Below are 12,500 nucleotides of genomic sequence, written 5' to 3'. Positions count from 1 at the left end.
CCAATCAATACGCTCACCGCTGGATGGACGAACAGATGAGCAGGAATCAAACCAGCAACAACAAAGACAAGGTGAGAGACCTTCCAATCAGCACCCCACAAACCAGGTGAAACTCAGGGTCCCCGTATGTCTGATGGACACGTCCCAAGGGTTAGTTCCAGGAGAGTTAAGGTTAGTTTAACGTTAGTTTACAGTTTAACGTTTGGGTTTAGTTTAAGTTAGTTTAGGTTAGTTTAGTATCAGTTGAGGTTTAGATTAATATTGGATGTGAAATGTCCCCTGACGTGATGAAAACGTGTCCGTGTGTGTCCAGGTGAAACTGGGTCGGGCTGCAGAAACCAGAACCAGCCTGCTGAGGAGGAGCAGGTCGCTGCCAGTCACACAAACACCTTTCAAACTGCCGCACTTCACACAGGTAACACTCACCTGGACACCGGGTCCAGGTTCTGGCACCAGACCCAGACCACCTGACCCAGACCACCAGACCCAGACCACCTGACCCAGACCACCTGACCCAGACCACCAGACCCAGACCACGTGACCCAGACCACCTGACCCAGACCACCTGACCCAGACCACGTGACCCAGACCACCTGACCCAGACCACCTGACCCAGACCACCAGACCCAGACCACCAGACCCAGACCACCTGACCCAGACCACCTGACCCAGCCTGGGTCCACTTGTTGTCACTTGTCCCTGCAGTTGTTGGTTCAGAGGACCGGTGGTTCTGGTCCAGGTGTCTCTCCTCCGTGTTGTCATGGCAGCAGATTGTTACCCGTTGAAACATTTAAAAGCTTGTTACCTTTTTCCCGCCCTCGTTTCCGGACCTCCTGCCGTGAGTCCGTCAGAACCATCAACAGGTGTCTGTGTGCAGGTAGGTCCGGCTCTGGACACCTTCCGGGACCAGGAAGCTCATCTCCGGGCCTTCAGGGCGCACCAGTCGGACTCTGTGTCCCGGAGAGGACATCAGGGTCTGGGGACGTACGGTCTGGAATGACCCGAAGACGGAACCGACGGACCGACGGAACCTGTTCACACTAATAAACATGAAAACATGAAAACTCATCAGATCTCAGACGAGTTCTTCTTTGGTGGTGGTGGTGGTGGTGGTGGTGGGGAGGGGGTGGGAGGGTGGAAGAAGAGATGAAGAGGAGGAGGAGGAGGAGGAGGACTAAGAGGAGGAAGAGGAGGAGGAGAGTTTAATCCCCCGTCTCTGTGTGGGGCTGAACGCAGCTCGGATCATCTTCAGGTAACATCCGGATCAATAATCAGAGTTTATCACAAACTGGATTTTTATTTTTTTTACTTTAAAGGATAAAATGACGTCACATCCAAACTAATACTTCATGTTTTCGTCACATTTTCCGGAATTCTAATGTTTCTACTCCACATTTGACTCCTCAAACTTCACCTGAGTCGGGCGGAGATGGAGGTTTCTGCCTCCGGATGCTCCGCGTTCCGCATCGACTCCCTGCTCTCGCTCAGGCCGCCCGGCGCGCTCCTCTCCCGGACAGAACCTCCGGAGCTCAGCCCGGGCAGCAGCAGCGGCTGCTCGGCGCCTCCTTCCCCGCGGAGAGGGTCCGTTCCCCGGCTAGAGTCCCCGCTGCTGCCCGGTCCGCTGCAGCCCCGCTCGGTCAACTCTTCCTTCCTGATCCGGGACATCTTAGCGGACTATCGGCCCAGTTCTCATCCGGGACAGGTCTACCCTGACCCTGGACAGATCTACTCTGACCCGGGACAGGTCTACCCTGACCCTGGACAGATCTACTCTGACCCGGGACAGGTCTACCCTGACCCTGGACAGGTCTGCCCAGACCCGGGACAGTCTGAGCTGGAAGCCGAGCCGTTCCAGTCCGGAGCGGATGAAGAGTTTCAGGATAAAAGTCTGAGCAGCTCCTCTTCAGACAGCGAGAGAGAAACCAGAGGTAAAATAACATCTAATATTTCATCTGGCGAGAAATCTGTTCATCGTTTTAACTCATTCTATGTTTTTTAAATGAATTTTAAACTGAAAACATTTCAAGTATATTAAAAAAAAAAAAAAAAGGTTTTCATCAGATAAAACTGAAATCAAATATTTTTTAAACTTTCAGATTAGATGTTTTTTTTTTGTTAAAAAAAAAACACTAATAAATAAATTAAAAGAAACTGAAGATAATTCAAGTTATTCAAATATTAACTGACCAAGCCAAGTCTGCTTCTAACGATTATAATAAATAGTACTATTTGGGGATTATTAATAAATATTTAATATTCTATATCATTTGGGAAGTTAACATGAAAAATAAAATTGTTTAATTTTAGTTTGAATAATCAGCAGCTGGTTTCTCTTTTTATTTCTATGAATTTAAGATCATCAGCTGTAAATTAGTTTTACAATTTATTCTGCTTCTGATGGTTTAAATAATAATAAAAAAATAATCTCATTAATTATGAATCAGAAAATGTTTTTATTGAAGCAAACAGAAACATGAGATCAAAAGTTTTGTTTTTAAGGCTTTATTTTAATTTATGAGGTTTTATTGAAAAGATCATTATTAATTAAAGTATTGATCGCTGATCTTTATTTCAGCCGATCGATTTATTTTTTACAGTAAAAAAATCTCCAGTTTCAGATTTCTATGAAAAAAATAAAGTGTGTAAAGACGTTTAAAGAGGTTTTCAGACAAAACAAGACGTTTGAAAATATTCACGAGACTTTTCCAGTTTTCTGATATTTAGTTGATTCATTAATAAAGAAAATAATAATAATGTTAATAATAATAATAATAATATTGTTCACAGTTAAAGCTCCTCTGATGGAAAAAAATTGTGGTCGAAAAGAGAAAAAATAAATAAATTTAATAAAATAAAATTTTACAATAAATAAAAGCTTCATAAAGTCGTCAGCACCGATCTGATATCAGTGATCAATCAGATCATGGGCAGAGGAACGGATCGGCGCAGGGACTCGATCCAACATGACATCAGAACTTCAGTTATTCTCAAAATAAAAGTAAAAGTAATAACCTATGTATTTAAACTGCATTAAAAATCATCTCCTTTAAAATCAGGAATTAAACATTCATAATTAAAAAGAATTACAACACATCAGGACACAGATTTATTCTGAAACTGGGTTCTGAACGACCAATCAGCTGTCATCTCTACCTGTCAATCACTCAGGGCCCAGTGGGACGTCGGGCCCCGCGGCGGGTCGCCTCAAGAAACCTCGTAAAGCCCGAACAGCGTTCAGCGACCAGCAGCTGTCGCGGCTCGAGAGGAGCTTCCAGAACCAGAAGTATCTCAGCGTCCAGGACCGGATGGAGCTGGCAGCATCACTACAGCTCAGCGACACCCAGGTCAAGACCTGGTACCAGAACCGCAGGTGAACCAGCATCACACACACACACACACACAAAGACCTGGTACCAGAACCGCAGGTGAACCAGCAGATGAGTATTTGCACACTACACCCTGGTTCTGGTTCCGGTTCTGTCAGTAACGTGTCCAGAACCACAGAGACCGGGACAGGAGGCCCAATTGGTGAAACAGAGTTCTAACGGTACCGAGGACTTTCGGCCCGGTTTGGTTCTGTTCACGCTAACGAGACGACTGTTAGCACGTAAACATCAGCTTTTCAAGGAAAAAGGAAAAAATAATTCTCAGAACGGTCCAAAGTTTCCTGGTTCTGAGATAAAAGTCCAGACTGATTCTGGCCCGTTGGCCGGTATCACTGAGACGGATCCTTCACATGAATAATAAACACGCTGCATCAATAATTCAGCGCTGCGTGCTGTAATTAACCATCAATTATTAATGCAGAAACAAATCTGGAGCTTTTAGTGCAGAAGAAGACGAGAGGGGGCGGAGCTTAACTGATTTATTTATTGATTTCTTTTCATTGTCCGGCGGATCATGTGCGTTGATTGGCCAGATGACGAAATCATCATTATATGTTTACTTTAGAAAAAGGTTTTATTTGGTATTTTTTAGTTTATGACAGAAGGTCAAAGGTCGTATTTCCGTGGTTAAAAAATATAAATAAAAACATTTTACGTTGTGCAAAAAACAATTATATATATATCTGAAATAAACGATAAAACCTTCGATATTATAACATTATAATATATGCAGGAGCTCAAAATAAACAACAAGATAATAATAAACAAGATAACTACATTTATTAACATGATTAACACGATAATAACGTATATTATAAATTAATAATACACATTAACATCATAATCACATTAACATGATTTCGGGAGCTGATTGAGTAGATGAGTTAGTTAGTTAGTAGTAGATGAGTTAGCTAGTTAGTAGTAGATGAGTTAGCTAGTTAGTTAATAGTAGTTGAGTTAGTTAGTTGGAGTAGATAAGTTAGTTAGTTAATAGTAGTTAGTTAATAGGAGTTGAGTTAGTAGTAGATTAGTTAGTTAGTTTAGGGCGGCACGGTGGTGCAGTGGTTAGCACTGTCGCCTCACAGCAAAAAAGGTTCTGGGTTCGAATCCGGTCCTGGGCCTTTCTGTGCAGAGTTTGCATGTTCTCCCTGTGCTTGCGTGGGTTCTCTCCGGGTTCTCCGGCTTCCTCCCATCATCCAAAAACATGCACCTCAGGTCAGGTTACCTGGCGCCGCGCTAGTGGCAGCCTGCTGCAGCATCTCCCCCCTGAGAGCCCCCCTGCTGTAGTGAAGACATGTCCCCTCAGGGATTAATAAAGTGTATAAAATCAAAAAAATCAAATTAGTAACAGATGAGTTAGTTAATAGTAGTTGAGTTAGTTAGTTAGTTAATAGTAGTTGAGTTAGTTAGTTAGGTAGTTAGTTAGTAGTAAATGAGTTAACCGACCGGTCCGGTCCTCATGTCCTCGTCCCATTCGTCCTCTAACGTCTGGTCTCTGTTTCAGGACCAAGTGGAAACGTCAGTCTTCTATTGGTTTGGAGCTGCTGGCTGAAGCCGGCAGGATGTTCCTGCCCACACACTACCTGTACCCTCCGGCCCCGCCCACTCTGGACCTCTACCTATACCGAGGCCACGCCCACCACCACCATCCTGTCCCGCCTCTAGTTCCCCAGGTACTTACCCACACTGACCCCCACCATCGCTGACGCTGGAGGATGAGGAGACGACTTTAACGAGACTTTCACTGAGATATCAGAACCGAGAAGGTTGGACTGAACCAGAACTTCAGCAAACAATAGAACCTCCAGTTTACTTCAGCGTCTCTGTGGAGACGTTCAGGTCCGGACCAGAGGACAGAACACAGAGACTCTGTTTGTCCATCAGCCTGAAGATCGGAGAGCTCGGACCAGAACCGGGTCCAACGTCTGAAATACAAACTGTCCCGCAGCCTGGACACCGAATGTCCAGACTTGTGATGTCATCGATTGTTTCCGTTTTTTAAAATTTTCAATGAATAAAAGAGTCGAATGTTTCTATTTTCTGTATTTAGACGATGAATGAAACCGTTTCTAACCCGTCTCGGTCTCGTGGAGGTTCTGACCCGTCTCAGTTTGACGGTGACTTCGACCTGAACTTTTCTTGGTCTGAACTGATTCGATGTCTTCTGGGTTCCGGTTCTGATTCATCTCTGTAGATCTTTTGTCAGACTGTCCTCGTCCTCGTCTTTCGGTTCTGGTCCGGTTTGTTGGGATCTTGTGGCCTCGAGTCTGGTCGACGTGGTCTTGACTCGTTTTGTGGTTTAGGTCTCTTCGTCTGAGTCGGATCGGGTCGAGGGAAACGAACCAGAATCAAAGCCCTTCAGAATAAAAGCCCGAGTCCTCTGAGAGTCTGATAAATGATTCATTGATTATCAAACGTTAATCTCCCGTCCGGCTCCTCCGGTCCGACCAATCAGACGGCCGCACATTTCATTCAGAATCAGACATTTTGCGAAGCGATTAGCTGCTGAAATATTGAAGAGCGGCTGAAATATTGATGCTGTTAAAAGGCAGCGATTTACACATCAGAGTGACCAGAACGTTTCTTTAAGTGCTGCTTTAACAGGAACTATGAAAAAAAACAGGCTTTTATTTCTGCGGAGCCGCGACACAAACCTCAACTTCTAAAACGGACTTTTATGTTTGATATTTATATATTTATGACATGAAACTGCTGACGGGTCGAGTTCTGCTGCTTTATTCTGAAGTCTGTATGTGAGGAGCGTGTGAGCGTCAACACGCGTGTTCCACCTCCGAACATTGAAAACAGGCTGCAGGAGGCTAAAATGGAAAAATCCACATCTTTATTTTACTGAAGGATGAAAAACAGTTTTAACAAAATAGAAATACACGTTTTAAATACATGTTTTTCACATGTAACAAACACGTTCATGTGTTTCCTGTCAGTTGATCTGAACACATTGAATCTGCAGCTTTCAGGTCCGGTTCCTGGTCATCCTCCGATCAGCTCCGGGTTTCTGTTTTATTTTGTCTGGAGCTGATCAACGCGAAACTTCAAACAGGAAGTGAAACTCAGGAAGATTTAGTTGGGAGCACCGGCTGAAATATGAATTAATCTTAAAAAAAACACAAAAAAACCAACATTTGGTTTCACCGATCAACAGAATTTGAATCCACAAAACCTTATTTCTCATTTTAAATGTTTTCAGTGGTTTTGACTGTTGTAGCTCCGCCTTTTTATATCCGTCCTTCCTGTCCGTTCACCTCCTCCTTACTCCTCTTCTCCCGACTCGCTGAACTTCCTCTTCCTCTTCGTCCTCCTCTTCCTCACCGTGTCTCCTCCCTCCAACCCACTGGAGAACTCGGAGTGGATCAGACCCGCCTCCATCGGACCGGGTCGAAACCTGACGGAGGAAACAAACCGGTTCGGTCCGATAGAAAAAAAACCGCTCATACATGAGAGCTGAAGGAGAAAACCACGAACCCCCAGAGTGCAACAGACAGCCAATCACAGACCTCAACAATGCATCCGGTCAACGTGAGTCCCCACAAGGACGGGAAGACCAGTGTGTGTGTGAGCGCAGCGGGACATGGTGTTAAACCGGCTGATCAATAGCCGCCTCCTCCGTCGCTCTTTATCCAATCAATACCAGCCGTGTCGCCCTGGGGGCGGAGCAGCTGCAGGGTCCAGGGTTCAACGCCCCCCGAAGGAAAAGTCTGTGTCATAGCGCCCCCGCAGGCCGCAGCCGGAAACAATTTATTCTATGTTTCTGTAAAAACTATATTTGTCGTGCGTTCGATCGACGAAGAGAAGAAACACGTCACGTGATGTTCTATTGATCAGGTGTTGATCAGGTGTTGATCAGGTGTTGATCAGGTGTTGATCAGGTAGGAACGCAGTGATTGATCTGAAGGTCACATGACCTGCGAGTTGACGGAGAGTTTGATCGATGATCAGAAATAAACACGACTTCATGTCTATTTTGGTTTTAACTAAGTTTGGACCGAAACACAAAGTTCATCCATGAAAATAATCAAAAAACAAAACAGCTGTGATTGATCTGATTGATCTGAAGCAGCTCGGACGTTCACTTTAAAAACCTCTTCAATATTCATGAATTCTTTTTTTAACTTCATTTAAATTTATTCATCAAAATATTTTGACTTTATGTTTTTATAAAATTTCTCTTAGCTGGATGTTTATCAGGACACCTGAACGCTGACCAGCACCCAGAGGATTGTGGGAAAACGAGGAGGGACACACACCTGTAATTATGTCTCTGCTGACCACTGAGTGAGTGTGTGTGTGTGTGTGTGTGAGTGTGTGTGTGTGAGTGTGTGTGTGAGTGTGTGTGTGTTGGATGTGTGTTGTTGTTGTTAGCAGCTGCTCTTCACAGCGGGCTTGTCTGGACACGGCCTGACCACACACACACACACACACACACACACACACACACACACACACACACACACACACACACACACACACACGGTCCTGTGTGGACGGAGTGTAAACATGATCTGAGGGGAGCAGCAACTTTAATTATGTATAAGAGTGTGTGATTAATGTGTGTGTGTCAGTCAGCCCAGCAGGAGGCATGTGTTAATGAGCGCACAGGCGCACGCGCGCACACACACACACACACACACACACACACACACACACACACAGAGAGAGACAGACAGACAGACGTGCTGGTCTTTCTATCTCTGTGGGGACGTTGTGGTGGTTTATGAGGAGCTGACCTGATGAATCAGACTGAATGTCCTCACAAAGGTGGATAAACAAGAAGCAGTGTTCAGCTTCACAGATCAACCAGTCGATGGACAGAAAACCGTTTTCATCGATTCAGTTTTGACTCGTTAGAATCGGAAAGTTTCAGCAGAATTTTTTTTAGTTTTCAGTCTGCGTCGAAGTGAAGGACATAAAATCGTCGTCACGGCAACGAGACGAGACACCAGCATCTCCTCGATCAATAACATTCAGATCGATGTGACCGTCTGTCGCAGCAGCAGCGCTTTCAAATGTCAGTAAATCAAATAAAAGACGAGTTAAATCGGACTCACCTGTGTTTTCCCGTCGGTTCCCTCTGGTTCTGGTTCTGGTTCTTGTCCGGGCTCTGGGCCGGCCTCCCGGGCCGGTTCTGGTTCCGGTTGCGGCCCGCGGCGGAGCTCAGGCCCTGCGGCGCGTCCCTGAGGCCGAAGCTCTTGGCGGCGTGGCCCAGGTGCAGCGAGCGGATGTGGAAGATGTGCTTGAGGTGGGCGGGGTAGGTGGTGTACGCCCGCAGGAAGGACTGCAGCGCTGGTGACATCATGGTGACATCACAGGGACAGGTCAGCCAATGAAAGAGCAGCACGTTGTTTTTGCGACGGAACGAACGGTACCTTTTTTAGCCGCCTGAACCGACCGAGCGTCCGAGTGCACGAAGTTCTCGAACTCCGTCTGAAGAACCGTCGCTCGCTCGCGGACCTCCTGCTCCAGAGCTTTGGACGAACTCTGACCGGGACAGACGACGATACCAAGTTATTGATCATCAATACATCATCGACACGTGGAACACTGATCCTGAACCAGAACCAGAAACTCCATCAGGAACGATCCGGTACTTTAAGGTCCGACGGTCCCGGTTCCAACCCGGGACGGACCTCGGAGTCCCCCGGAGGACGGAGGCGACCTACCTTACTGTGGTACTTGCCCCGCCCCTTGTAGGTGTCGTCTATCATCAGAGTGGACAGGATGTCCAGCAGCTTCATTTCTGATAGGCTGAAACCCAACAAGACCCGCCCACAAAGTCAAAACCAGCCAGTGGACCAGCAGAAATACTTCTAGTACTACTCTTTATTACCAGTCTGTAGTTCTTAGTCAGCTGTGGTAGCTGTCAGTCAACCCACCTGATGTTGTGATTGGCCAGCTCAGTGATGTAGGCGGTCTCGGCGGGGGTGAGGAAGAGGAGGCTGCTTCCTTGTCCTCCGATGCGAGCCGTCCGGCCGACGCGGTGAACGTACTCGGCCGCCGCCGTCGGAGGAGTGAACTGTAAACAAACAACGTCAGTGGTGTCGAGGGTTGTGGAATCCTGCGCTCTGATTGGCCGGATTCATCAGCCTCAAATGGGAAGAATTTATCATCTGAACAACTTAAATGTGAACATTGTTTTTTTGTTTGTTTCTACTTCCTGTCAGCTGTTCATATTCACCTGGAGGATCCAGGTGACCTGAGGCAGGTCCAGCCCTCTGGCTGCAACATCCTGAAACAAACGGTACTTTTTATTTGACAGAAGTACAGACAACGCCGGAGGCTTCGGCGGTGCGTACGCAGGGATTTCTGCCCCCTGGTGGTCAAACATGGCGGACACTGACCGTGCAGAGCAGGACTCCCGACTGAGACACCGAGAACTGCTGGAAGACCTCTGAGCGCTCCTGGTGGAGAAAACAAACACACCCTGAAGACACTGTGTCACTGAACAATTGGAGAGCGGGCGAGGGGGGAGACGGCAGCCTTTACCTCCTGCTTCATGTTGCCGTGGAGACGGAGGAAACTGAGGCGAGGCCCGTGATTGGCCGAGGGCCCCGCGAGCACGGAGGTGAAGACGGCGTGGAGGAACTCGACGGCCTCGCAGCTCGAGATGAAGACGATGAGCTTGTTGTTCTGAGGAGACTGGAGCGGCAGCGGTGCCAGAGGTTACCATGGCAACCATCAACCCGGGTTTTATACAAGTAAAACATTTCAGGTCGTTCTGCTCACCTTGCATTTGTCCAGTATGAACGCAGCCAGACACACCAGTCGGATCTTACTGGGAACGACCACCACGAACTGCTTCAGAGCCTCCGGGACGGCAAAGCTCTCCGCCTGGCCGGGGTCAGAGGTCACGGTGGAGGTGGTGAGGTCAGAGGAGGCGGGGCCAGACACGTGGATGCTGACCGGGTCGTTTAAACACACATCTGCTAACCGAGTTACAGCTGAAACACACATTTTACTGTTTACTGACAAACTACAGGAACACTGTCCTCTATAGGCAGAGACAGGAACTACAGGAACACTGTCCTCTACAGGCAGAGACAGGAACTACAGAAACACTGTCCTCTACAGGCAGAGACAGGAACTACAGGAACACTGTCCTCTACAGGCAGAGACAGGAACTACAGAAACACTGTCCTCTACAGGCAGAGACAGGAACTACAGGAACACTGTCCTCTACAGGCAGAGACAGGAACTACAGGAACACTGTCCTCTACAGGCAGAGACAGGAACTACAGGAACACTGTCCTCTACAGGCAGAGACGGGAACTACAGGAACACTATCCTCTACAGGCAGAGACAGGAACTACAGAAACACTGTCCTCTACAGGCAGAGACAGGAACTACAGGAACACTGTCCTCTACAGGCAGAGACGGGAACTACAGGAACACTGTCCTCTACAGGCAGAGACGGGAACTACAGGAACACTGTCCTCTACAGGCAGAGACAGGAACTACAGAAACACTGTCCTCTACAGGCAGAGACAGGAACTACAGGAACACTGTCCTCTACAGGCAGAGACAGGAACTACAGGAACACTGTCCTCTACAGGCAGAGACAGGAACTACAGGAACACTGTCCTCTACAGGCAGAGACAGGAACTACAGAAACACTGTCCTCTACAGGCAGAGACAGGAACTACAGGAACACTGTCCTCTACAGGCAGAGACAGGAACTACAGGAACACTGTCCTCTACAGGCAGAGACAGGAACTACAGGAACACTGTCCTCTACAGGCAGAGACAGGAACTACAGGAACACTGTCCTCTACAGGCAGAGACAGGAACTACAGAAACACTGTCCTCTACAGGCAGAGACAGGAACTACAGGAACACTGTCCTCTACAGGCAGAGACAGGAACTACAGGAACACTGTCCTCTACAGGCAGAGACGGGAACTACAGGAACACTATCCTCTACAGGCAGAGACAGGAACTACAGAAACACTGTCCTCTACAGGCAGAGACAGGAACTACAGGAACACTGTCCTCTACAGGCAGAGACGGGAACTACAGGAACACTGTCCTCTACAGGCAGAGACGGGAACTACAGGAACACTGTCCTCTACAGGCAGAGACGGGAACTACAGGAACACTATCCTCTACAGGCAGAGACAGGAACTACAGAAACACTGTCCTCTACAGGCAGAGACAGGAACACTGTCCTCTACAGGCAGAGACAGGAACTACAGGAACACTGTCCTCTACAGGCAGAGACAGGAACTACAGGAACACTGTCCTCTACAGGCAGAGACAGGAACTACAGAAACACTGTCCTCTACAGGCAGAGACGGGAACTACAGGAACACTATCCTCTACAGGCAGAGACGGGAACTACAGGAACACTATCCTCTACAGGCAGAGACAGGAACTACAGAAACACTGTCCTCTACAGGCAGAGACGGGAACTACAGAAACACTGTCCTCTACAGGCAGAGACGGGAACTACAGGAACACTGTCCTCTACAGGCAGAGACAGGAACTACAGGAACACTGTCCTCTACAGGCAGAGACAGGAACTACAGGAACACTGTCCTCTACAGGCAGAGACGGGAACTACAGAAACACTGTCCTCTACAGGCAGAGACAGGAACTACAGGAACACTGTCCTCTACAGGCAGGTCCACTGAAGTGTATTTACCGCTGGTCAGTGTGGCGGACAGCAGGACGTTCTGCCGGGTCGGTCCGGTAGAGTTCAGGCTGTTTAATATGACGGTCAGATCCTTCTCGAAGCCGAGGTCCAACGTCCTGAACGAGAAAAGAGAGCGTTCACTGACACGAACGAACTGCTTCCTGTTTGGTCACGTGACCAATAAACACAAATAATAAACATAAACATGGTCGTCACCGGTCGGCCTCGTCCAGAACCAGCCAGCGCACGGCGCTGAAGGCGATGCTCAGGGTGTTTTTGATATGATCCACCAGACGTCCGGGAGTCGAAATTAGGATGTTGATTCCTTTACGGAGTCTGAGGAGAGAGATTTTACGACTTTAATAAAAACATATACATAATAAAATAAATACAAATATATATAAAAATATGAATACAGATGTTTTATGTGGCTACCTGGCCTTCTCAGATTTCCTCTTCTCTCCTCCC

General features: G+C 47.4%; 3 protein-coding genes across 3 annotated transcripts in view; 2 read left to right on the top strand and 1 right to left on the bottom strand.

Annotated features, from left to right (window-relative positions):
- Nucleotides 1–1,061, top strand: part of cfap77 (cilia and flagella associated protein 77) — a 7,071-nt gene extending 6,010 nt beyond the window's left edge. Inside the window, exons 5-7 of the mRNA XM_069145328.1 lie at nucleotides 1–71; nucleotides 314–415; nucleotides 878–1,061. The exon at nucleotides 1–71 is cut by the window's left edge and continues 29 nt beyond it. Coding sequence (XP_069001429.1) covers nucleotides 1–71; nucleotides 314–415; nucleotides 878–1,000 — 296 coding nt within the window. The 3' untranslated portion in view covers nucleotides 1,001–1,061. The remainder of the gene's footprint in view (nucleotides 72–313; nucleotides 416–877) is intronic.
- A 368-nt stretch (nucleotides 1,062–1,429) lies between these two features.
- On the top strand, nucleotides 1,430–5,092 carry barhl1a (BarH-like homeobox 1a). Its single transcript, XM_069145313.1, has 3 exons — nucleotides 1,430–1,928; nucleotides 3,169–3,370; nucleotides 4,891–5,092. Exons 1-3 carry the CDS (start codon nucleotides 1,430–1,432, stop codon nucleotides 5,090–5,092), a joined length of 903 nt encoding a protein of 300 aa, XP_069001414.1.
- Nucleotides 5,093–6,206: 1,114 nt separating this feature from the next.
- ddx31 (DEAD (Asp-Glu-Ala-Asp) box polypeptide 31) overlaps nucleotides 6,207–12,500 on the bottom strand; it is an 8,133-nt gene continuing 1,839 nt past the window's right edge. The window contains exons 7-18 of the mRNA XM_069145327.1: nucleotides 12,468–12,500; nucleotides 12,249–12,368; nucleotides 12,042–12,148; nucleotides 10,128–10,342; nucleotides 9,888–10,040; nucleotides 9,743–9,802; nucleotides 9,580–9,630; nucleotides 9,278–9,417; nucleotides 9,065–9,149; nucleotides 8,771–8,882; nucleotides 8,453–8,687; nucleotides 6,207–6,789 (exon numbers count right to left, since the gene is read on the bottom strand). The exon at nucleotides 12,468–12,500 is cut by the window's right edge and continues 32 nt beyond it. Coding sequence (XP_069001428.1) covers nucleotides 6,657–6,789; nucleotides 8,453–8,687; nucleotides 8,771–8,882; nucleotides 9,065–9,149; nucleotides 9,278–9,417; nucleotides 9,580–9,630; nucleotides 9,743–9,802; nucleotides 9,888–10,040; nucleotides 10,128–10,342; nucleotides 12,042–12,148; nucleotides 12,249–12,368; nucleotides 12,468–12,500 — 1,444 coding nt within the window. The 3' untranslated portion in view covers nucleotides 6,207–6,656. The remainder of the gene's footprint in view (nucleotides 6,790–8,452; nucleotides 8,688–8,770; nucleotides 8,883–9,064; nucleotides 9,150–9,277; nucleotides 9,418–9,579; nucleotides 9,631–9,742; nucleotides 9,803–9,887; nucleotides 10,041–10,127; nucleotides 10,343–12,041; nucleotides 12,149–12,248; nucleotides 12,369–12,467) is intronic.

This window comes from Embiotoca jacksoni, unplaced genomic scaffold, assembly GCF_022577435.1.
Source record: "Embiotoca jacksoni isolate LCO1_2020_lvr unplaced genomic scaffold, fEmbJac1.0.p SCAF_122, whole genome shotgun sequence".
In the NCBI taxonomy this organism is placed as follows: Eukaryota; Metazoa; Chordata; class Actinopteri; family Embiotocidae; genus Embiotoca; species Embiotoca jacksoni.
The sequence above is the reverse complement of the archived record's forward strand: the minus strand, read 5'-3'. Positions and strand labels throughout refer to the sequence as shown.